Source organism: Podarcis gaigeae (assembly GCF_964106915.1).
Source record: "Podarcis gaigeae genome assembly, chromosome: Z".
NCBI lineage: Eukaryota > Metazoa > Chordata > Lepidosauria > Squamata > Lacertidae > Podarcis > Podarcis gaigeae.
Genome location: NC_139691.1, coordinates 2,329,214 through 2,355,416, shown reverse-complemented (window position 1 = coordinate 2,355,416; position 26,203 = coordinate 2,329,214). Strand labels below are relative to the sequence as shown.

General features: G+C 47.9%; 1 protein-coding gene across 7 annotated transcripts in view; it reads right to left on the bottom strand.

Annotated features, from left to right (window-relative positions):
* Positions 1–25,427, bottom strand: part of LHX6 (LIM homeobox 6) — a 38,241-nt gene extending 12,814 nt beyond the window's left edge. Inside the window, exons 1-4 of one of the 7 annotated variants that reach the window (XR_014560091.1) lie at positions 25,089–25,263; positions 23,241–23,426; positions 22,970–23,091; positions 9,337–9,557 (exon numbers count right to left, since the gene is read on the bottom strand). Coding sequence is in view for 6 of the 7 variants with exons in the window: in XM_083721848.1 (XP_083577974.1) it covers positions 9,337–9,557; positions 22,970–23,091; positions 23,241–23,426; positions 25,089–25,148 (589 nt within the window). In the remaining variant the exon portion in view is untranslated. Of the gene's footprint in view, positions 1–9,336; positions 9,558–22,041; positions 22,160–22,969; positions 23,092–23,240; positions 23,427–23,633; positions 24,498–25,088 lie in introns of those variants that run through there. The other 6 variants (XM_083721848.1, XM_083721852.1, XM_083721850.1 and 3 more) reach the window with 6 other exon arrangements.
* Positions 25,428–26,203: the final 776 nt, after the last annotated feature.

Genomic DNA, 26,203 nt, shown 5'->3' with positions numbered 1-26,203 from the left:
ATCCCACCCTCCAGAGCAGCAGAAAACAAGCTTGCTCCATCTTCCATATGGCAGCCCTTCACATATTTGAGACCCAGCCACATCAAATACTGTCATACCTCGGTTTACAGATGCTTCAGGTTGTTTTTTTTCAGGTTGTGGACCACCAAAACCCAGAAGTACAAGAACGGGTTACTTCTGGATTTCGGCGGTCACGCATGCACAGAAGTGCTAAATTGTGCTTTGTGCATGGGCAGACATGCTGAATCGCAACCCGTACATGCACAGACATACCGCTGCGGGTTGCGGACGCTGCGGGTTGCGGACATGCCTCTCGCACAGATCGCACAGGTCCAGTTCTGGACACCACAGTTCAAGAAGGACACTGACAAACTGGAATGTGTTCAGAGGAGGGCAACCAAAATGGTCAAAGGCCTGGAAACGATGCCTTATGAGGAACGGCTAAGGGAGCTGGGCATGTTTAGCCTGGAGAAGAGGAGGTTAAGGGGTGATATGATAGCCATGTTCAAATATATAAAAGGATGTCACATAGAGGAGGGAGAAAGGTTGTTTTCTGCTGCTCCAGAAAAGCGGACACGGATCAATGGATCCAAACTACAAGAAAGAAGATTCCACCTAAACATTAGGAAGAACTTCCTGACAGTAAGAGCTGTTTGACAGTGGAATTTGCTGCCAAGGAGTGTGGTGGAGTCTCCTTCTTTGGAGGTCTTTAAGCAGAGGCTTGACAACCATATGTCAGGAGTGCTCTGATGGTGTTTCCTGCTTGGCAGGGGGTTGGACTCGATGGCCCTTGTGGTCTCTTCCAACTCTATGATTCTATGATTCTATTCTATGATTCTATGATTCTCGTTCGCAACCTGAGCATCCACTGTAGCAGCATCTCATAACAAAGTACAGGCTACAGATGCATTTATTTATCAACCCAGTTGAGTGCCCAGTAACCAGGAGTGTGAGCACAGCCTTACTCTTTGTTTCTTGACCTGTAAGGTAAGTCACTCAGATCCCCCTTTTGCAAACAAGAGGCTGAAGGTCAAGGGAGATCCCTGTTTGCTTGAGCAAGGCCACCCAGCAAGCTTCCCTAGCCCAGAAAGCGCCTGAACCCGGGTCCAAGTCTAAGCTGCTAACAAGCCGCTGGACCACACTAGCCCAGGACACGCCACAAATGAGCGCCTCAGACGCCCACCCCCTTCCCAGCTCACTCCTGCATCTTGGTTTGATTTTGTTTTCATCTCCTCGCTTAAACCTTGTAAACAGAAACACGGATTATTTTCATTTTGAGATCTCTCCCCTTCTCTGAAATCGTTTCCATCTGCAGCCCAAGATGGCCTGTTACATACGCCTCTCCCCCCCCCCCACCCCCCAGTCTCACATTTTCTCAGAAAAGAAAAATCAGACAACTTCTTAGCACTTGGGCAAAGTTTTATCTCTTGGGAATCACACACACATTAATTTGGAGGAGGAGGAGGAGGAAAGCACCCGGGCTGAAGAGGACCACATGGGACCCTCGTTTGAGTGCTGTTCTCTTTCCTCCTTTGTTCAAAGGCCTGAAAATCCACTGTCTTGAAGAAGGAAAATGTGGGGGTCCTGAGAAACTCATGTGCATTTTCCCAAAACAAATGGTCCCACACATAAGCACGGAATCTTGTATCCAGCACAGAACCTCCTATAATAATGATTTAAGAACAAACAGAACACAGGCTCTATGTTCGTATTATCAATATGCAAAGTTGATGATGCAGAACTACTTTGTAAAACTCTTATTATATGATTGTTGGTTGTGGATATATTGATTGTTACCCAGCGATGGAGAAATACGTCACACTTTCCCCCTCATATTTGGTTTCAGAAGACCCTACATATTTCAATTTCAGAAAAGTTGACTCATTCAATGTGAATTTCACCTGCCAAGCAAGCCAATTGACTGTGCTGCCATGTAGTGGGTGTTTTTGATGTACATTAAGAAACAAAGTCATGACTGGCAGGTTCCCACCAAATTTGGCTTTATTTGGTACTGATTACATACTGATATGCATTATTACTAGCCCTCTCCATTCTGCAAGAACAATAATCTTATTTTCTTGTCTTACTTTAGATTGAACCTCTTCATGTTCTACTGTCATATCCAACCATGTACTGTGGATCTATAATAGCAAGTCACCACCTGCCTCTGTGTTTTGTTGTAAAATATTTTGATTACTTAATGAAATTCACACACACATACACACACACACACACACACACACACACTGGAAATGACTACATAAACAGGTTCTGTGCAGCCACAGATTCACAGGCAGTTCTGCACAATCCACAAGCACACCATTTCATGTTTTCTCTTTGTTGTGAGACAATCATCCATGGATATTGTTGTCAATCACAAGGCATACCCAAAACAAAAAAAATTCCTTCCAGTAGCACCTTAAAGACCAACTAAGTTAGTTCTTGGTATGAGCTTTCGTATGCATGCACACTTCTTCAGATACACACTGAAGAAGTGTGCATGCACATGAAAGCTCATACCAAGAACTAACTTAGTTAGTCTTTAAGGTGCTACTGGAAGGAATTTTTTTTGTTTTGACTATGGCAGACCAACACAGCTACCTATCTGTAACAAGGCATACCCAAGACTTGTGTGAGATGCTTTGTTGAAAAACATTGCTCTCTCTAACTAGATCATAAATGTTAAGATTTGTTAAAAGGAAGAGGCAAGGAGGTCATGGTGGTTATTTAAAACCACCGTGATAGAAGCTGGGATGAAATGTGCACCATGGATTAAGAAAGATGGGACCAATCCAAAAGAATGCTAGAGTGGTTAAAAAGCAGTGTCAAGAAAGCTATAAAAGGCAAATGAGCTTGCTTTAGGAAGTGTGAGTCCTGTCCAAATAGGGAGAAGCACATACTTTGGTGATACAAATGAACGTTGAGATAGTAAGGCAACTTCTGAGAAGTGGGAAAGCTAGAAAATCCATTGCATTGAGCACAAGTCTCTGTACATACACAGATATCAGCTGCATGTACTTCAGATACCTACAGATCTAGTGCCCAAGCACAGAATCCAGATCTAAAGAGTATATTGCTAAAAACAGTAAAAAATGTATGCAAATCGGAGGCAGGAGAGCATCTTGGAAGACTGTTTACAAAGATGTGAAAGGCTTATGACAGAGAATAAGGAGTTGACAAATGAGTGAATTTATCTCCACTGTAGAAGAAGGGCAAGCAGGCTTTAGGCTTGTCAGACTTACTTTGCATTTTTCTTTACTAGAAACTCTAGATCTAGCAGAAAAGACATATTAGTTGGAATGAAAGAGCAGGATGCCTCGGGACATACTTTAAGCCTAGCAATTTGTTTTCAGTACTGGAACTAAACTGAGTGCACAATCCATTCACAAAGAATCCAATCCTGCTTATGACAATTTGCTCCTTAAGGAGGATAGAGACACTTAGTTGTTGCTACACATTAAACAATTGGAAGCCAGAAACAGCTCAATTGGTAGAGCATGAAACTCAATCTAAAGGTTGTGGGTTCCAGCCCCATGTTGGGCAAAAAGAATATAAGAAGAACTTGCCGGATCAGGCCAAAGGGGCCCCATCTAGTCCAGCACCCTGTTCTCACAGTGGCCCCCAGTGCAAACCAGGACCTGAGCACAAGAGCCACACTTTCCCCCTCCTGTGGTTTCTAGCATCTGGTATTCAGAAGCAGTGCTGCCTCCCACTGTAGAGGCAGAGCCAAGCCGTGGTGACTGCCAGCCATCAATAGCCCTCTCCTCATCCATTAACTTGTCCAATCCTCTTTCAAAGCCATCACTGCCTCCTGGGGTAGCAGGTTCCTTAGTTTGTGCTGCATGAAGGAGGACACTATTTTATCCTTCCTGAATCTTCAAACTGCCCACCTTCATTAGATGTCTACAGTTCTACAGTGGATAAGAGTACAGGTCCTCTTCTGGTTGGGTGACTAATTAAAGAACAGAGGAGAAGAAGAGAGGAGGGATAGATGGGTAATTCTCAGTTGCAGTGGAGGATGGCAAGTGGTGGAGCTCCCCAAAGATCTGCATGGAGCTCCAAAAGAACATCTCCACACTGAGTGGGTGGGCAAAGAAAGGGGAAAGAGTTCAAAGTAAGTTCAAACAGCAGCTGATGCACAAACCCTAACTTCGCATATCATGCACCAACAGAGTCTGAGTCACTGAGGTGACTGGGAACCTCAGTAGTGGGGTCCCCTTCATTGGAGGTTTTTAAGCAGAGGTTGGATGGACATCTGCCAGGGATTCTTGAACTGTGATTTCTGCATTGCAGGGGGTTGGACTAGATGGCCCTTAGGGTCCCTTCACAATCTGCAGTTCTATGATTCTACAGTAGCTTGATGAAAATGTTGACCTGGTGTGTGGCAAGCAACTGTGAAACGGTGACTCCCCTCCGAGGAGCCAGTCAGAAAGGAGGTTGAAAATAAAATTTCAAATGCTGAAATATTGTGCTGTGGCTTATTTCGGAATGCCATGTTTCTGCTACCTGTCTCAAAACGGTTTTGTAAAGCTCCCAGAGGGCAACTAAAATGATCAAGGGGCTGGAGCCACTCTCCTATGAGGAAGGGATACCAGGACGGGGTATTTTAATTTAGCGGGGAATTGAAAGGAAGTGCATAAGAGAGGTGAATAAAATTATTAATAGTGTAGAAAGATATTCATTCCCCTTGACCTTTTATAGAACATAGGAAGCTCTCTTATACTGCGTCAAACAATCTAGTTCAGTACAGTCATACCTCAGGTTGCAAACATGATCCGTGCAGGAGGCACGTTCGCAACCCGCAGCGTTCACAACCTACAGCACCGCATCTGCTCATGTGCATGACGCAACTCAGCACTTCTGAGCATGTGCGTGATGTCATTTTGTGCTTCCGGGTTTGGCGTGATCCGCAACCCGCAGCGTTCGTAACCTGAGGTATGACTGTATTGTCTACACCCTACAGCAGCCTTTCTCAACCTGTGGGTCCCCAGATGTTGTTGAACTACAACTCCCATCACCCCTAGCTAGCAAGGCCAGAGCTCAGGGATGATGGGAGTTGTAGTCCAACAACCTCTGGGAACCCACAGGTTGAGAACCGCTGCATCTACAGGTCGGCAGTGGTTATTCAGACAGGGAACTGTCAAGCCCTATCTGGAGACACCAGCTACCACCCTAAACTCAGAGGTGTCTACTGAAATGGGTTGGCCAAAAAAAAATAAAAAATCAGAACACCCTAAATAAACCCACACTGTGGATAATTAACCTGTGGAAATTACTGCCACAATATTAGATTGTGGTCATTGCCTTAGATGGCTTTATAAGTGGGCCAGAGAAGTTCATGGAAGAGGTCTATCAATGGCTGCTAGCCATTGCAGGTAAACGTGCTCCAGGTACAGCACTGAAAGCCAGCTGGTGGGAGGGAAACAGTAGGGAGGGTTTCAGCCTTTGTGCCCCACTTCTGGGCTTCCTGAATGCACATCTGTTTGGCCACTGTTGGAAACTTGATGGCGGACCAGATGGGCTTTTGGTCTGATGCCACAAATGGCTCTTCTGACAAGCATATAAAGATCGTGCTATGTTTATGCTGCGCTTTTAAAAGTGTGGCATGAATTAGCAGCAACCATCCTACGGCAGGAGTAGCTGAGGCTCCAGGCATGTATCCGAATTCTGACACTTTTGCAACTCAGAGCTGTTGAGAAGGATGGCTCCTTTGCAGCGTTCACCAGAGCGTCTCAGATATGCTTCCTCAGGGCTCGTGTGAAGGACTTCCCTTGGAAAGTCTTGCTGCGGGTCAGGAGAGGTTGCCTGCGGTTTGCCAGAGACTGATTTGACTGGTCGCAGCGCAGGTGGGACTCACTGGGAGGCTCAGGGCCGGATTTAGGTTTAATGAGGCCCTGAGCTACTGAAAGCAATGGGGCCCTTTATATGTCCAGCTGTCCTTTGTCAACAACAAATTGTCGCTGTTTTTGGTGTTGAATATATGCTAATTTATAGACCTAATGGGTATCTAAAGCCATTTGCACATAACAAAATATGCATTTTATCAAACTGCCGTATTTTTCGCTCCATAAGACACACCTTGTTTTTAGAGGAGGAAAACAAGAAAAAAAATATTCTGAATGAAATAGTGGATGTATGATTTTTGTGGTTCATACTGTGGCCACAGACATCTGCTTTGACGGTGAGTTTGGGGTTGTTGTTGTTCAGTCGTTTAGTCGTGTCCGACTCTTCGTGGCCCCATGGACCAGAGCACGCCAGGCACTCCTGTCTTCCACTGCCTCCCGCAGTTTGGTCAAAGAGTTTAGGGTAGCCCAATGCAAAAATCCTGAGAACAGTGGGTGCGTGATTTTTTTGGTGCAGGCTGTAGCCATGGACATGCTATGTGATCAGGTGGTGAATTTGGGGTGACCCAATGCAAAAATCCTGAGGATCCATGGGCTTTTACTTCCCTGCCCCAGGTAGCCTCCTTTATCGCTAGCGTCCCTTATCTCCCTCCCGATTGCTTGCTGGTCAGCTGCTTCCTTTCAACACTCCCTTTCTTCTTGTTTGCCTTAGTGTCTTTTCCTTAGCTGGAGCGGGGTTTTTTGCTCCTTCTTTTCTTCTAATTTTTCTCCTCATTGCTTTAACCTTCCTGTCTCCTCTCCTTGCAAGTTCATTGTCTTTACCTCCCCCACCCCCAGGCAGCCTCCTTTATTGCTAGCATCCCTTATCTCCCTCCCCGATCGCTTGCCCATCAGTGGCTTTGTTTCAACACCCACTTCCCTCTTTCAAAAAAAACCACATGATCTGCTTTTCACTCCTCGGCAATTTAGCTCCAGGGACCACGCATTCGCTCCATAAGATGCACAGACATTTCGCCTTTCTTTTTAGGAAGAAAAAAGTGTGTCTTATGGAGCGAAAAACATGGTAATTGTTGAACTGAAATACAGTTAAGAATAAGTATATTAATAGTGAAATAATTATTATGCTCTAACTGTATGTAGGTTTTATTTTATTTGTTTTTTATCTCATTTTGGAAATGTGCATCCAGGTTTTTTTTCCTTTAAATTTTTAGGGGGCCCCCAAGAGAGTGGGGCCCTAAGCTATAGCTTGTTTAGCTTATATCCAGCACTGGGTAGGCTTCAGGCACGCAGACAGCATGTAAGTGTGAGCTCCAGGGAGGAAGAAGACTTCTCCTTCCATCTCAAAAGAACACTGGCTCTGGAAGCAGATTAGAAATCCCACCTACAGTTGCAGCTGAAATTCTTCAACTCCAAATCAGGTGTCTGATCAAAATCTACAGACTTTCCACTGTCTGCAAGGAGCAAATCCCACCAAAGCCATGCAGATAGCTCCGTACAACGGATGCTTCAAGTGGTTCCCCCAAATTCCGCTGAAGTGGACTTTTTGGCTGAATTTCACTTGATTTGCAATGGGAGTTGAATAATTTCAATTGCAGCTTTATTTCCAAGGGGATGTCTGTCACAGACACACACAGTTCCTCTGGCAGTAGCAGAAGGTGGTACCAACTTTTGCCAGGCAGGTTTTCAATTGTGTGTTCCTAGTTCCAACTCGGGAATGGCTATTCACCAATCTTCTAAAACTGTCGGACTTAACCATTTCCATATCATTCTGCCTGCCTCTGTAGGTCAGGATGAATTGGGCTGTTGGTCCCATTTGCTTAGTATCATTTGCTTGGCAGTGAAAGATTCCACGGAGGAAGATGCTCGCTCTCTTCCCCCTCCCTCTCCCTTGCCCTCCTTTTACAGGAGCACTCGTGATATTGCTGGTTTCCCCAAGAGCCGAGTTTTTTGGAAGGAAGCCATTCCTCCCATCTTGTCTTCTGCCTCAGATGGCAAAATGTTTTGAGCCGGGCCTCACATTGGAATCGCTCAACCAGTAGAGGAGTCGGCAAACTTTTTCAGCAGGGGTCTGGTCCACTGTCCCTCAGACCTTGTGGGGGGGGGGGCGGACTATATTTTTGGGGGGAGGAATGAATGAATTCCTATGCCCCACAAAGGACACATTCTACTCATGTAAAAACATGCTGATTCCCATGCTGATGTCTGTGGGCTGGATTTAGAAAGTGGTTGGGCTGGATTTGGCCCCCGGACCTTGGTTTGCCTACCCATGCAGTAGAGCATGAGACTGTTAACCTCAGGGTCATGAGTTGAAACCCCACAATGGGTAACAAGATTTCCTGCATTGCAGGGGGTTGGACTAGATGACCCTTGTGGTCCCTTCCAACTCTGCAATTCTATGATTCTATGACCCTTCCAAGGAAAACTTCCCACTAGTTACATTTTAAAAAGCTATACTAAGTCAGATCCCTGGTCCCACTAGCCCAGTATAGTCCACCTTAGCTCATCAGGTCTTCAGGCAGAAGTCTTTGGCCACATCCCAACCACACATTTAAAGCTTTCTCATACCCCTTTTACAACCATGGGGAGAACCTTCCCCAAAGAACCTTGGGAACAGTAGTTGTTAAGCGTGTTGGGAACTGTAGGTCTGTGGGGCCAGCACCCTTCCCAAAATGACAGTCCGCAGGATTCCCCATGACAGTCAGAGAGGCCTAAGAGTTCCCTACTCTCCCTAGGAATTCCAGGAACTGGTCTCGAGACCTTCTGCACGAAGGACAGGTGCATTGCCCACTAAGCTACAAGCCTTCCTCTCTGAAAGTGGCCGGCTGGCATCTCTTTGTGACTTGGGTTTTGGAGAGCCAGTGTGGTGCAGTGGTTAGAGTGCCATAGTCAGTCCTGGGTTCAAATCCCCACTTGGCCATGAAGGACACGGTGTGTGACCTTGGAGTGAGTCGCTGCCTCTCTCAGCCTAACCTACCTTGCAGGGCTATGGTGGGGATTACATGAAGAATGGGGGGGGGACCATGTGACCACCTTGAGACCCTTGGAAGAAAAGGGGGTGGGGGTATAAATGCAGTAAATAAATAATGAATAGTAAGCACCAAATGGAAAATGGCAGCCCTTGTCAGATACTGAATGCCATTGCATGCTGCCCACCAGATATCGCCGAGCAAGAAATAACGGAACAACAACAACAACAAAAAATAGTTTGCAAATATAGAGATCAAGTATTTGGTAGACTTCTGGCAAATATCTAGCACGTATCTGGAGAATATTCAACACCTAGAAACACATGGAGGCCAATTTCCGGAAGTCGACACATTTCCGCTCTGCTTAGTTATCCTTTGTGAGCTGCTTGGAGTGCATTGCATCTCTGCGCTTTTCTGTCGAGAGACATCAACCAGGATAAGTCCAGGGTTGAGGGGAAGGGATCACACCTCCTACCGTCTCACAGAGGGGGTAAGCAGGCATCCCGGGGGGGGGCGTGTCCACCTACCATTCTCTGCTGCGCGCTTGAGGTTCTCGATCATGGTGTCATAGTGAATCCGGCACAGGACTTTCTCCTCCACCAAGCCAAACTCCTCTCCAGTTGACAGCTGACGTTTGCAGGAGAAGCAGGCAAAGCAGGCCAGGTGGTAAGCGTTGCCGCGGGCTCTCCTGACCCAGTCGCTGGCATAGATCTGCCTCCGGCAACGGGCGCATTTTGTACCAAACTGACTGCAAGGAGAGAGAAACACAGAGTGAAGAAGCTGGCAGCGATTTGGGTGCCTCCTGCTCATTCTTACTGCAAAAGCTGGCACAGCTTCTTGTACAACACCACCAACCCTAATCTCAGCCCAGTAGGTCACACTACCTTTCAGACTGAAATGCTGAATCAGTAGCCTCAGGGAAGTGAACCCCCTGGGACAGTGAATCGAAAGGCAGTGTGGTGTAGTGGTAAGAGTGCCAGACTAGGACCTGGGAGACCAGGGTTCGAATCCCTACTTCACCACCCTAGCTCTCTGGGTGTGATCCTGGGCCAGCCACTGCCTCTCAGCCTAGCCTACCCCACAGGGTTGCTGTGGCCATTAAGTGATAAGCGGGAGAACCCGATGTACACTTGAGCTCCTTGGAGAAAAGGCTACAAATGCGACAAATAAATAAGTAAATAAATGTAGCAACAAAACCTTGGTCCAACAAAGAGATATAGCACACCTATTCCTCCAGATGACACCCACCTGGAGGAACCGGAGGGTGTAGCTGGTCCTCAGAATGCACAGTCATGCTACATCACCTGAAACTGTTTCACTGCCATTGGGAAAGAGCACTGGGAATCATAGCTTTTTGAAATGCTACAATTCCCAAGGTTCCATGGGGTGAAAGGTGGGTAGTGTTGATGCTTAAAGCAGCTCTCATTTATACCATAGACCAGGGAAGGGGAACAGGTGGCTGCCCAGATGTTGACAAGCCACAGCTCCCATTATCCCTGATCCTTGGCCATGCTGGTCAGGGCTGACATTGTGAAATGAAGTCCAACAACAATGGGATACAGGTTTGCCACGGATTGTGCATCGCTTCTCGTGACGTGCACTGGTGATCATTCTCCACTGTGCAGCGGAAATACACCTGTCCCTCCTCCCAGCCAAAACATGGCAGGAGTTCGATATTCCACTTGAGGAAACCTAACTCCTAACCTAGTGCAGACAATTGCTCCCCTTCAGTTCCATACTAAGGACTGAAAACATTCTCCTGGCAGAGGAATCTAACTCCCTTTGCAAGGTAAGGGGGCATTCCACCATGACCCATCCATGTCTTGCTCATTCTTTGAGTCATCCTGGGAGCTGGCTTCCTTCTTCCTTGCAGATGAACATGAGTACATAAGAAGTGCCAGTGGCCCATCTAGTCCAGCATCCTGATCTCACAGTGGCCAACCAGATGCTGGTAGGAAAGCAGGGATCAGGACCTGAGCACATGAGCCCCTTGTGCTTCCCAGAAACTGGTATTCAGAAGCACTGCTGCCGCCAACTGTGGAAGCAGAGCATGGCCATCCTGGCTTATCGATCGCCTTTTCCTCCTCCATGAATTTGTCCAATCCTCTTGGATAAAAAGTTTCCTCTGTCTACTTTCTCCCTTCCATGCATAATTTTATAAACTTCTGTCATGTCACCTCTTACTTGCATTTTCTCTAAACTAAAAATTCCCAAATGCTGCAACCTATCCCCATGGGGGAATCCCTCCACACACACACACAATCATTTTGGTTGCCCTTTTCTGAACCTTTTCCAACCCTACAATATCCTTTTCGAGGTGAGGTGACCAGAACTAAACACAGTATTCCAAATGTGCTCACAAAATAGATTTGTATAATAGCATTATGGTACCAACAGTTTTATTTTCAGTTCCTTTCCTAATAATCCCTAGCATATAATTTGTGTTTTTCATGGCTGCCACACACTGGACAGACATCTTTGTTGACCTATCCACAGCAAGCCAAGATCTTGTTCCTGGTCCATCACAACCAATTCATACCCCATGAGCATAGATGAGAAATTAAGGTGGTTTTGTGCCAACATATATCACTTTACACATTTTTACAATGAATTGCATTTCATTGCAAATCAGAGCTCTGTTTTATTGACCCTGAACAATTTAGTGTCATCAGTGAACTTGACCGCCTCACTACTCACACCTAATGCTAGATGGTTTATGAACAAGTTAAAACGCACAGATCCCAGTATTAATAATAATAATAATAATAATAATAATAATAATAATAATAAATTTTATTTATATCCCGCCCTCCCCAGCCGAAGCTGGGCTCAGGGCGGCTAACAACAATCAAAATAGTCCAACATTCTAAAAACATTCATTATAAAATTAATTAAAATCAAATTAAGATCAAATTAATGGCATACTTGGAGGAGTCCATGTTCTTTGATTTGCAGAAGAGAGGGAAAAGGCTTAAGTCAGCAATAGCCAAACTCAGCCCTCCAGCTGTTTTGTGACTAATTCCCATCATCCCTGACCACTGGTCCTGTTGGCTAGGGATGATGGGAGTTGTATTCCCGAAACAGCTGGAGGGCCGAGTTTGGCCATCACTGGCTTAAGTGGTCTATTGGGACCTCCAACCATTTTCAAGTGGTCCACAGGCAACAGAAGTTTGAGAACCACTGTAATAGATACCTGCCCTGTGAGGAGGGAGGAAATTGGGGCAGAGGTAAGGCCTGTCTCCTCAGCATGGCCCTTGGTTCATTTGCTCGAATTATTGCAGGCTCTTTGCACCCACTTTGCACCAACAGAATTGTGCCATTCCCAGCTCTGGAATGTGGCAGTGGTGCTGAGGGCAGACTTTGGAGGTTAACTGCTTCTCCTCCTGCAGCTTTGTAGAGCTAAAGCAGTACTCAGCATATTAAGGATAAAGCCCTTTAGGAGCAAACGGACATTTGACTATCAAGCTCCCAAGAGCCAGATCCAATGATTTTGGCCAACTTTTGGCACTATCAGCTCACTCGTCTTCATATCAAACACAGATGGACCCCGTGCAAAAACCTGAGCCAACCTCACGACCACCGTTGGCCACAAAGCAGATAAAGTGGTTCCCAGAGAACATCACCCAAGTTGGCACTGACCCCGCCCCCCATTGCTCTTATGCAGCCTGGGACAACCGGAGCAGAACGGCATCTGAAAAACGCAAGTGAGGAGTTGTATCTGAACAGTCCCAAAGCCAATTTGGAAAGGAGGGGGGAGCAGGGAAAGCGACGCAGGAACAACCAAGACTGTGCTAATTTCTTGCATATGGGGAATGCAGCAAGCTGGCTGTGAGATGCTCTGTTTGCATGGTTGTACAAACAAAGGAACGGTATTAATTAATTTTTCATTGCTGCAACAGGCTTGTGGAAAGCTTGGGTCCCCACCAGCAGCACCAGAGAGAAGAAAAAGGATTTTTGAATAGACCTGCAACACTTATCATTGTTCTACACAACCACTTTAAGTAGTAACTGAAAGCGTTTTCCGACTTACTTGGTAGATTAATTTGGGGAGGCACATTTTAATCAGGGAGGGCAGGTTTACATACATTGTTTTAACTCTAGTTTTTCTGTCCCCTGTTCCAATAATACGTCAGACCTTTAAAAATGATATTCTTTCAATGAACAAGAGCTTTTGGAACATGCTTTTAGTAGTTAACTTAAAACTGTATTTTTATAAGATCACCTGTCCATTCAGACAAAGAAATGTACAACTTTGTGTAGGAAAAGCAGGACGTAAGAATAAAACAAATAATAAGAAACCCTCTTTTGAAAATGTTTAAGTTAAATTTGAGGTGTAAGTAAATACCATAAGGACTAAATTGGTGGATACTACAGAAGAAAGGTAATTAAAAGCTAAGTTATCAAGGCAACAAAGTAACATTTAGAATCACACATAAAACGTGAGCTGTATCAACATTTGCCTCAACTCAGATCTGTATTGAATTCTCAGCAAAACCTGAGATCAGTTCCCTGAGCCACAGCAAGCTTCAGACACACACACACACACTTGCAACCGTGTTTTCAGGATAGGCCTTTGGGGAAGCAGCCTGGGAGCCCCACTCTGCAGAATGAACAGCAGGCCAGCCTGGCTTGCCACACGTGGAAGAAGAGGACTGTGTCCAAGACTCTCCCGGTATGCCCCACGGAGGACCTTAAGGTCCATAAATAGCAACACCCTCGAGGTCCTGGGCCCTAAGGAAGTTAGATTAGCTTCAGTCAGAGCCAGGGCCTTTTCAACACTGGCTCCAACCTCGTGGAGCGCCCTGTCTCATGAGACCAGGGCCCTGCGGGATCTGATTTCTTTCCACAGGGCCTGCAAGATGGAGCTGTTCTGCCTGGCCTTTGGCTTGGAATCAGCCTGATCCCCTTCCCCCTTTCCTTTCTCCTTCTGTGATGGAACTCCTAATTGGGGACTTCCCTGGCTTTTTTCTGGCCACGTAGGACCAGTCTGGATAGTTGGCCTTGGTGAAGACTTGACATTTTCATCCCCAAAAATGTTTTCGAGTTTCCATTGAAATGAGGCTGCATTTTAATGTTGAAGTTTGATCTTGTTTTTTAAGTTGTATTTCAATCAATTGTTTTATATCTGGTGTTAGCCGCCCTGAACCCAGTCTTGGCTGGGGAGGGCAGGGTATAAATAAAATTTATTATTTTTATTAAGCCCAAGTCCAAAATGACCCAACTGCACAGCAAGAAAGTGAAGACACAAAGGCTGCAGTCCTTGTGCAGCCAAATAAAATCCTTCCAAACAGCAACCCTGCAGTGCATACTGTGCTCCCTACTGAACCCCAGTGGGGAGGCTTTCCTACTTTCAGGTTTAAATTGCAGTGTGCATTCAGGCTTCAAATCCCAGTGGAATGTGCTTAATTTAAACCACTCATATTTAAGTCAAGTGCTGAGAGCCTCATTGCCTGTTGTGAGTGTCAGGCCTTACAAAAGGGACGGGGAATCTGTGGCCCATCGTATGTTGTTGGACTTCCAACGACCTCAGTCAACATGTGGCTGATGGCTAGGAGTGATGGCATTTGGAGTCCAGCAACATCTGGAAGGCCACATAGCTGCACCCCCCCCCCTTAAGCACGCTCCGAAACGCATTTCATTCCCTGCTGAGAAACTGCCAGCAGCCCACACCACGGAAAGGATTTCTCAAGCTGAGGTGCCGGGATTTTTATGCCAGCCTACTTCACAGGGCTGTGGTGCATGAATAGTCAAATCCATATAATTAAGGCATATTTTTAATCAGACGGCAACTGATGCCTCCGCCCTCATAATGCATGCCTTCAATATGAGTTTGTATTCCACTCTGCCTACATGGGTGCATCTAATCTGGTTCAAATACTCCTGCCGTCACATCTATTTGTGGCTGTTTCTAAAACATGGTGCTTTGTTCTGCGCGCGCACAGAGACTCACATTTCCCACATCTGCATTTTTAAAAGTATGTACCTAACATTGTATAGGTACATGTATTGTCCAATTCAACATTCTCCTCCATTGCTTTCTATGTCTTGCTAGCACAATTCATCTGTGCCCAGAATAGTCCTAAAATTAACATTTTCTTCTCTGATTACAGGCTTTCTTAGAGAGAGAGAGAGAGAGAGAGAGAGAGAGAGAGAGAGAGAGCACTCCTTTCACCTCTTTGCCAAGTTCAGTTTGTGTCTAAATCTAGTAGAGAGTTTACCTTTCAGGCCACAACAATCCAAGGATCTGCCTGATAGAAGGAAGGACATTGTGTTTTTTGTTTTAAAGGACAAAGTAAAAAAGCAACAGTGGCAACGTTTTAAGAACATAATAAAAGCCTGCTCAATCAGGCCTATAGCCCATTTAGTCCAACTTCCCATTCTCACAAGGACGCATTGGATGCCTGTGGGAAACCAACAGCACAAGAACAGCACTCTGCCTTTCAGTGGTTTCCAGAAACTGGTATTCAGAAGCATCACTGCCTTTGACCATGGAGGCAGAGCAGAGCCATCATGCCTAGTAGCTACAAGTACCCTTCTCCCCCATGGATTTGTCTAATCCTCCTGTGGGAGTGAGTTCCATAGATTAACTATGCACTTTACAGGTGGAAGTTCCGCAACACTGATGGGACTTGAACTTGCTTATTTTCAAGCTAACAAGTAGCTTACCAGCACAAACTTTTAAATGTCTACTCAGAAGCAAGTTCTCAGGAGTTCAGTGGGGCTTATTCTCATGTATACTTGCACCTTAATTGTGGCCCTGGTAGGTGCAAGTGTGCTCTCTGCCTGCTTGTATTATCTCCATCATCAGTTGTTGTTGTTGTTGTTGTTGTTGTTGTTGTTGTTGTTGTTGTTGTTGTTAATTAAATTTATATACAGTGGTACCTCAGGTTACAAACATTTCAGGTTACAAACACTTTGGGTTACAAACTCCGCTAACCTGGAAGTAGTACCTCGGGTTAAGAATTTTGCTCCAGGATGAGAATGGAAATTGTGTGCCGGCAGCACAGCAGTAGCAGGAGGCCCCATCAGAAAAGCACGCCTCAGGTTAAGAATGGTTTCAGGTTAAGAACGGACCTCCTGAACAAATTAAGTTCGTAATCCGAGGTACCACTGTACTGCCCTATCCCTGGAGGTCTCAGGGCAGTTCAACTTGGGTTCTGCTTTTCAAAAACAAAGATCCTTCCTATGCAACTTATTCTCATAAGATTTCAAGCCCCCAAAATATGGTAATAGAACAACCACAAAATCTCATAAACAAAATCACATAAGATTAGAAATGTTAAACACCTAAAACAAACAGAACAGCATCATTATCTATTTGCAGTGGCGTAGCGTGGGGGTGCAGGGGGGGCCGGCCGCACCAGGCGCAACATCTGGGGGTTAGGGTTAGGGGGCGCAAATCCATGGGTTAGGGGGCGCAAATCCACGGGTTAGGGGGCACAAATTACTTGCCTTGCCCCGTGTGCTGACAACCCACGCTACGCCACTGTCTATTTGTCTTTTAAATGTAACCACCAGCCTAACATCTTGAAATCTCAATTGCAGCTCCATTTTGCCCTCCGCAAACGGATGCAGCCTCCTACATATGCAGACCCCCTAAGATAAGGGATCTTCGAGCAAACAAAAACCACTTATAATAATGTCTTGGCCCTCTGCACATGCAAAGCACCCTAGAGAACGATAGTACCATTCTATATGTCTCTACACAGAAGTAAGTTCTGTGATTGTCAGTGGGGCTCAGCTTGCAAACTACCACCTGCAATAGGTGGCAGCTGTGCTGAATCCTCCGGAAACACCACAAAGCCTTGAAGAAAGTCAAGGTAAAAACATTTGTGGGTTTGCATGTTTTCGAGTGTTAGACTACCCATGCTGGAAATAGAATTGAAATAAACCCAGAGGTCACTTAGCCCAACCCACTGCTCAGAGCAGGAACTGCAATGGAAGGTGCAACATTGCACCATCTCTGGCAGCTGGCCGCCCAGCTTCTATTCAGATACCTCCAATGACAGAGAGCCCACTCTGCTCCCAAGGCAGATGGTCCCACTACAACATCTCCTTCCATCTCTCAAGGCTTCCTCATCCTCTGCTTGACTGACTGTCCTTCAGCTCTCCCTTCTCCCTCCCTTGCAGCTCTTTCAAGGAAGGGCTTTCGCTCAGTGGCAGAGCTGCTGCCTTGCATGCAGAAGGTCCCAATCCCCAATGGCATCTCCACATAGGAATGAGGGAGAACCCTGCCTGAAACCCTGGAGAGCAGCTGCCAGTCAGTGCAGACAAAGCTGAGCAAGATAGACCAAGAGTGAAAGGCAGTTTGCTGTGATTTGCCTTCCACACCATCCCAGTCATCCACCTAGGCAATGCTCAGTGCTCTTTCGACTTCAAATGTGGCATCTGGTAACACTGGTGGTGATACCCTTTGCGTTATTGCATCCTCTTGCCAACAGACATGAATTATTTGCCTCACTTCTGACCCAACACCAGAAGGGGAATTTGCAATGAACGTTGGCTCTATTTGGGAGCTTGGCTGAGCAGGAAAGTGACAGATTAAAACTGCTTTGAAATAACTTCGCCAGTTGACAGTGGTATGCAAGATTTTAAATGTCTGGGAAGCATAGAGAAAATACTAGATTAGGTTAGATGGGGGAGGTGTACTGCTGGGAAAAATCATCTCTTGGATTTGCTCTGATGCCAATATAGTCAAGGAACAGAAGACATCTACCCTTCGAAGTAGGCTCATCTTCAAGTTGCCACAAGGTTGCTTTTCACCTTTTTAAAAAATGTAGTTTACGCCGAGTGTATGTGTGGGTGTTCAAGATAATATATCAAGATAATAATATATTGTTATATATAAATGTAAAAACAAAGTGTACAACACATTCCATGCAGCATCTTAACTCAGAAATGTGCATATTAAAACGGGGAAAATAACAAGTATTAATACTTGCTCAGAATAATTATAAGTAGGTTTATATATATATATATAGGCCATTAGGTCTTAGTAAGTATGTGTGTAAATAAGTGAATGGACATTTTAATTCAGTGTTTCAATTTTTATCTTCTTTGATAACACAGCAAGAATTTCAAATTATAATTATGGACATATTCTGGATATCACCAGTAGATGTGGATCTCTCGGTTTATTGTGGGGAAAGGGAGGAACGGCAGCAGTAGGAAGTATCAGTTCCTTTGGCTGCTAAAAGTAAAAATAAATTATGGATTAAATAACTGGAAAATAAGTGCTGTGGGTTTAACTGACTTTTGTTCTGTCTTTGAAGTTTCAATCAAAGTTCTAAAAAATTGCCCCCTCTCCTGCGACTCTGATCGCGACCCTCCCTCTGCAGTCTCCATTCAGAGACACCCGGCAAGAGCCTCAATCAGAGGTTGCTTCAGAAGGATGTTGTTTTTCGGGGGGCGAGTGTTTAGTGTCCAATTAATACCCCCCCCCAAAAAAAAAAAACTTGTCAAGACCTCGATTTTGATTTACACCTTTTATTTTGTAGTGGGGAAGAGGGGACACATTTAGTCAAGATGTGGCGTGGATTTTGGTGTCCCGGAAAATGTCAGATGAAGGCGAAGCCCAAGACCGGAGCGGAATTGGCGGAGCATCACCTGAGTTTTTCAAACCTGCTCGCCGCCCTCTGATGCGCAGTGTTTTAAAACGGGGTTTTCACTTTTATCAAATCTTTCCGCTTCCTCTATTACAATTTATGTATTTGTTCTCTTCAAGAGCAAATCTCTTTCCGCATACCGCTTGAATTTAAGAATTGTTCCGTTTTCCGCAGCGCGATTCTCGGTGCGGTTCCTCGGGAGCAAGAGCAGCTGCGCTCCATGGAGCATTTTCCCCGCTCTTCACCCCGAGAATTTACAGCCTTACAGCGCAAATCCCGCGCAGGTTTTTACTTATAGGAGACTCCCGCGTGCCCCAGTGAGATTTTCTCCCAGGTAGAGGGAGTGATCCATTCTGAAGGAAATCAGCCCTGAGTGCTCACTGGAAGGACAGATCCTGAAGCTTTGGCCACCTCATGAGAAGAGAAGACTCCCTGGAAAAGACCCTAATGTTGGGAAAGATGGAGGGCGCAAGGAGAAGGGGACGACAGAGGACGAGATGGTTGGATAGTATTTTCGAGGTTACCAGGATGAGTTTGACCAAACTGCGGGAGGCAGTGGAAGACAGAGGTGCCTGGCGTTCTCTGGTCCAGGGGGTCACGAAGAGTCGGACACGACTAAACGACTAAACAACAACAACGAGGGAGTGAACCTTGCAAGATCGCAGCCTTAAGATCCTCTCTGTCTCTCATAAAATCCCTCGCCGGGACCGCGGCGCAAGTACAGTATCTAGAGATAAGGAAAGAGCCAGATTGGAACCGAGAGCCGACCTCCGCCCCGAAGAGGCTGCTGGCCCCGCAGCTCTTGCCTGCGCGAACGCAGAACCAAGCCTCCAGCCGCGACCCTCATTTGCAAGTTCCTTTGCTGGAAGGGAGAGGGGATTCATGATAGGCTACCCCGCACTGCGGGTGGGCAGACACTGTCCCAGCCAGGCGAGGTCAGCCTCCCCAAGCCGGACAAGGGGGGCGGCGAGAGATGCTGCATTTATTCAGGTTCCTTAACTCACGCCAAACATTTTAGCACCATCTTCCCGCAGTCGCCGCCGCCGCCTCGGCTTGGGGAGATCTCCTTAACCCTAAACCATCACATGCTCCCCATTTTTTCTCACCTTAGCTAGTATGAGTTTTTAAAAACCGAAAGCACTTGCGCTGCGTAACTACCAAACGGGACTCGCTTCGAATCCATTTCGGCTCGAAATCTTGCCACGACAGTGCTTGTTTGCAAACACAAAATCGTAACGATCCCTATCTTCCTCTTTCTTGTTTTTCCTTTCTTTTTCCTTCTGGTTCTCCCTACCCCGTTTTCGGGCATCTTTGGTTTGCCGGGTTCTTTTTCGTTTTTTAATCCGGGGCAATGCTATAACGCGGGCGGTTGTCCAGTGGCGTAGATTCCAGACACGCGACAGCGGAGGGCTGTGGGGGTGGCAAATGCCAAAGACTGAGAAGGACGTTGGGATGAAGACCCCGATCCACCCACTCGTGCGGAAGTAAGCCCCAGGAAACTCGACTAGGCGTTGTTTTAGGAAACGCAGCTGGAAGGAGAACTTCGAAAACCCGAGAATTTGGCTAGATGTTGGTGTTGTATTATTAATAGTAACAGATAAGTTGCCATCGGTCCTAGTCACCCTCAGAGTAGACCCACTGATATGAATGGACCTTACTAAGGGCCATTTTGAGTAGAAATTCGTTGAATACAAAATATAATGCATATAATTTGTTCTGTTCCGCTCAAACAACTGAAACCCGTTAACCACGTCCATTCATTTCAGTGGATATAACTACTGTGGGAACAACAACAAAACAAAACAAAACAACTATTACTACTACTACTATTTTCGGTTAGGTGGCATGATAAGGAAAGGTTTAAAAATCAGGCAGCTCCGCAGCGCTGTGATTTCAGCTTTCCCCTGCTTCGTTTTTCCCCTTCTGGAAAAGGTGACCTCCAACGCGCGCCGTCCAGGGCGCCTTGGTCCCTCGAGGCAACCTGGCGCTGCGCGGCCGCCTCAAGGTGCATTAGGGGGGCAGCGCCTGGCGAGAGGGCGACCTCTCCCCCTTTCCCAAAGCATCTGCCCCCAGAAAGGGTTTGCCCGTCTCGGACCTCCTCGACGGCAGACCGGGAGGGCGATGATGAGAGAACGGGTCCCAAGCCAAGGAATGGACAAAGAAGGACTTTCTTTTAGGAGGGCCCGATTCCATGGGAAGAGCCTTCCCCTCAGGAGCTAGGGCAAGCCCCCAACCCCCAGTCCCCACCTTCCGTCCGCAATCCCAGGTTCCTTTTTTGATCCAGCGCCTTCAAACCCCGGAGTTCGGATTTGTCCTCTTCCAGCTCCTGGAGTAAGTCACAAAATTCGCCAACCATTATTTGGAAAAAGCAAAGCAAAGCAAACTACAATAGTTTGCAGCGCTCCCTGGCTACCTTGAAGCGGCGCGTAAAATTGGGTCGGCTAGAAGACTTTATTCCGTTTTATTTGAAAGGCATTTTAAGGACACTTTGAAAGATATCAGATGGACCAGTGGCCTGATCCAGCGGGCACTACTTCTGTTCTTCTTATGTTTATTTGAAATATATCCCGCTTTATAGCCCGAATATGTGTTTTTATTATTATTATTATTATTATTATTATTATTATTATTATTATTATTATTTCTTCAGCAAATGCCATCGAAGGATTCGGGATTCAGAGCATTCTGGACCACTCAGACGACGTCTCCCTTCCTCTCTTTAGCACGGCGGGTCCCGGGCGCCTAAGCAAAGGCGCCGGCCGTTTTGTCTTTACTCCAGAAGGGCGTCCGTTTCCCTGCCGAACATCGCCCAGCCCTCCTGATCTCATTTATCCTGCCAAAAACCGTAGTATTATAAAGCAAACCCAGTGTGCGGAAGGGTAGGTCAGTTTGAGAAAGCAGGCGGGCAGGGCGGGGGGCAAAGGCCGTTCCAAACGCGCCGCGCGACCCGTCAAATCCAAACTAGGTAAAAGCGCACGTAGGGGTTTTTTAACCACCCCCCCCCACACACACACAAAACAAAACCTCACAAAAACTATTTGAGCGCGTCCTTCTCTCAGCTACAGAAAACGGTCGAGGCGGGGGGGGGGAGGAAACAAGGCGTTGTTGTCCTTTGGCCTTGGCGGCCTTCACCGCTGCAGGAGATTTCCTGCTCCGCCCCTCGCCCCAGAGGCCCGTCCACTCTAGCACTGGACTGAGAGGCACCGGATCAACTTCGCTGGAAGTCTCTTCCGCAGTCCTTAGAAAGGGGGCTTCGTCCGCCGAGCAAGGGGTGGCCCTGACTCAGAGACGCGGCGCCCACCCCCCACCCCCGCCCCTTGATTCTTCACAGCCTCCTCAGTAAATTTCTGCGAAAGGGAGAGAAACCCCGTCAACGAATCTGGACGCACCCCACCCCCGGTGCTCGCCTCTCGGGGGTCAGCCTGTTCACAGAACAGCCTTGGGAAGCGCTCAGGTGCCCTAGGTATAATTCGAATCCCCCCCACTTGCCCACCCAGAATAACCTACCCTTATACAATCTCTTGAAGGGGTGTCTCTCCGCTTTTTTCTATTTTTAGAAAGCCCCCCCCCATAAAACCCTTCAAGAAAGAGATGGATTCGGATTTAGCTGCCCCCCTTTTTTTCTACAGGAAAGTGCAGCTGCCCGCTTCGCTCACTCCAAACTCCAAATCTCTGGCCCGGGCGGACGAGACACCTGGAGACAATCCGAGCGCTGAATCTGGATAAGGCCAAAAAGTGGACGTTTCTGCCTCCGCTGTCAAAGCGCACCCGCTTCCGACCTGCAGAGCTGCGCCCCCCGCCCCCCTCAGAAAAAGGATGTTGGAGGCCGGCAGCTCCAAACCAAACCAGCGCCCGCCTCCGCTCCCGAGTTCCGCCTAGCCAGGAATCCGAGCGGGACTTCGTTTTCATTACCAAATCTTAATCTTAAAGGAAGGAATTGGTTTGAGATTGGGACGCCTGTTTTAAAGTTTACTTTAATCTTTTTTAACATTCGGATTAATTAATCAGGATTAAGAACCAGTATAAATTAAAATCAAGCAAATTCGGAATCCTGCCTAACTGGGTGTGCGCGCCTAAATATATATATAGGGGTCGGCCTCCCCACACTTTTTTTGCCAAGATTTAGTGAGCAAAGACCCGAAGACTGAACAATTTGCACCTGAGTTAATAATTTGTTCACACGTTCAGTTCGAGTCCTTCTTTAGGTACCAGTGAATGCATCATTAGCCGCATCCCGCAAATCGAGTATGAACGCTCCGGGGCAAAACACAAGAAAGCCAAGACTCCCACTCTCTTCCAGTCTCCAAAGCTGAGATAATTTCTCTCTGAAAGCTCCAGGCCCACCTCCAGTTCCTCCCAAGTAAACTTCGCAGCGCTGCATATGAAACCATTACTTTAAAAGTGATCCAGAGCAAACCCGCCCGGGCGTACAGGAGACCTTTCCAGAACATGCTGATCCAGCAACCAGGAAATTCCAAAGCAAGCGGAATCGCTCCGGATTCGCCCTCCCTCAGTCCCACAGTTCCGTCCATCCCCGCGGCCTCCTGGAACCTACCTGAAATAGTCTCTTTTGCAATAGATTTCTTTGTTCTTGACGTAGCAGGTGTGCTGCCGGCGAAGCGAGGTCCGGCACACTGAGCATTCCAGGCAACGCATGTGCCAAGTGAGGTCGTTCACCTGCGAGGAGTGGGGGGGGGGGGAGAGAGGCAAAGGGATCTGAGATGAGGGCTGAGGGGGCTGGCGGTGAAAACCCCTGTCCGTCCACTGCCTCCACCCCGCAACACACCTGCCCACCAACCATTCCCCTCTCCGCGGCTGCCCTTTACCTGGAGCAGGTAACGGTCCACAATCTCCATGCCGCAACTGAAGCAGATGTTCTTGGTCCCCGACGGCAAGGAGGAGGAGGCGGAGGACGGTGGGGAGCAGACGGAGGGTGTGGAGGGCGTGCTGGCGCCCGAACGCGCCTCTTCTTTATCCAGGGCGCTCGGGAGCGCTTCCCCGTCCGGCTGGGCCTGCGGAGAGCGAGAGAAAACCAAGAGGCGTTAGACGGTCGGCACAGCTCCGCGGGAGCCCGACAGCACCCAGCAGCCCAGGGCTCCCCTGAGAGGCGGAGGACCAGCCTTCTCCCTTCTCCTTCCTTCCTTCCTTCCTTCTCTTCCCTTCCTTCCCCCATTTCTCAGTCAGGGGCGCCTCGTACTCCCCGTCGGAAGCAGGCTTACCATTCGTCAAGGCGCGCGGTGGAGACGTTCCTCGCTGCTGATGCTGCTGCTTCTGAAAGTGGTGGAAAGGCTCTAGCTGTGGGGCTCCATGCCCCCCCCCCCTATATAAGCCCGCTCCAAACAATAAACCTCAACTTTGTAGTGGCCATAGAAACGGCGTCGATCAAAAAAAGAGGGAGAGAGGGAGAGAGAGAGAGAGAGAGAGAGAGAGAGGCAGAGAGAAGGAAAAGAAGAAAGGTAGAGGCGGTGGGGCTTGTTAATGGAGCAATTTGCGAGGGGGGGGAGAGGAAAGAAAAGAAGGGGGGTGGCTTTGAAAAGAGGCTCTCGAGGTAATCGCTGCGCTCCAGGCTCGCTTTGCCTCGACAAAGCTGCTGCTGCAGCCGCGTCCGCGTCGTCGTCCTCACTACGCCGCCCCGAAGCGCCTGCAATTAGCGCCCATGCCCAGCCAGAAAGGCAGCGTTTTTCAAACAGCCTCGCCGTCGGGTGGGCTGCGCAATAGCAGCGCCTGCCTGCCCCTTTCCTGCTCTTCTCTCCCCCCCCACCCACCGCAGTCGCACTTTCTCCTCCCTCTCCCACCGGAGCACCAAAGAACTGAGACCCCCACCGGCGCTCAGCAGAAAGAGGGAGGAGGCGACCTCGACCTCCCCACCACAAACAAACCCGTGAGAAGACTCTCCTTCCTCTCCCGCTACCCGAAATTTACCACCAACATTTTCCAACCAGCACTCTCGTCCACAATACGCCGCCGCCGCCGCCGCCAAGGAAGCTTCCAGAGAGCATTTTATACTATTTTATTTACTCCTAAGGAGGCCCCTTTGCTCTCGAGGAGACCATCCTCTCCAAGGCACTTAAAGCAGAAGGAATATCTCGAAACATGACCCCCAGGAAAAGAGATGCAGGAGATGGGAAGATAGAGTCAAGTCACCTGGGAGATCAGCAAGGGGATCTCACAGTCTCTCTCCCCACCCCCGCAAAAGGCAGAGAAGGGATTGGGGTGGCACATTCATTCGGGGGGGGGGGTTGAGGTCACATCTGTCCTCTATAGAAGCTGAGGAGTTTTCCCTCCTCTGTCAAAGACGTGGAAGGCGGGGCGGGGGGTTGCAGTGAGGCCTCTTTTATCATTGTATGCTCCTTTTGGGGGGGGGACAATCTCTCAGTCCTCCCCATCCCAAGCGAGCCTAGGTCTCATCCAGCTCAGGTGTGGCGGGGGGAACGGGACTGGCTCCTTCTTGCTTGAGGGATTGGGGACCAGGTTCTCAAAACTACGACCCCACCCCCAAATCAGGGTGGCACGTTTTTTTCTCCCCCATTTCAGGACATTCATTTGCCCCCCCCCCCGCTCTCCTCTCTAGAGTTTGCACGGGGCACAGGAGGCCCCCTAGCTCCCCTCCCTCCACATGCACAGAAGGGCTCTTCTCCGCTTTTTTTGCCCCTCCCCACAATGCCATGCCTCACCTCGGTCCGCGACTGCTGGCCCTCGGACTGGGGGGTGGAGGTCTCATTCTTCCAGAACATGGACGGGGGCGGGTAGTTGGGGGGCACGCGAGGAGGGGAGCTCCCCTCCGCAGCGGCCGCCCAGACGTGACTCACCCGAGGCGGCTGCTGGAAACAACTTTAATGCTCCTTCTTTAAAAAAAAAAAAAACAAAAACTAGGGCGCCCCCCCCCTCCTGTTCCTCCTTCCTTTCTTTCCTGAAGCTAGACGGGGCGGCGAGAGCAGCAGAGAAGGACCGGGATGGTGGATATTCCCGCAGGGCTCGGATCTTGCACGCCGTTGAATGAAGAGGCGCTCACGAAAAGAGTGCCTCTGAGAATGTGCAGCATTCTGCCTTCTCTCATAGGAGAGCTCGCATGGAGGAGGGCAGTGAGAGAGAGGCTGAGCCCCCTCAGTCCCCTTCTAATAATTTAGGCTCCCACACAAATATAAGTGAAAGTACTAGGATGAGCTGCGTGGACCAGAAGTACTGGCTTGGGAATGTGGAGAGGGTTAGGGGGCTAGTGGGTGGCAAAGGATTTGTAGCTATGCTTTTATTTACTATTTGATTCATTATTTTAAGTGCCAACTTGAATAAAATATTGGGGGACCGGGCGGTGGCAAGTAAGCTAATGCTATTCTTGGATGCATCAACAGAAGTAATAGCCCCACTCTGTTCTGCCTCTGTCAGACCACATCTGGAATACTGTGTGTCTAATTCTGGGCACCACAATTTAGGAAGGATGTTGACAAGCTGGAAGGTGTGCAGAGGGCAACTAGGATGATCAAGAGCAGGGGTCAGCAAACTTTTTCAGCAGGGGGCCGGTCCACTGTGCCTCAGAGCTTGTGGGGGGGCCGGACTATTTTTTTTTGGGGGGGGGGAATATGAACGAATTCCTATGCTCCACAAATAATCCAGAGATGCATTTTAAATAAAAGCACACATTCTCCTCATGTAAAAACAGGCAGGCCCCACAAATAACCCAGAGATATATTTTAAATAAATGTAAAAACACGCTGATTCCCGGACCGTCCGCAGGCCAGATTTAGAAGGCGATTGGGCCGGATCCGGCCCCCGGGCCTTAGTTTGCCTACCC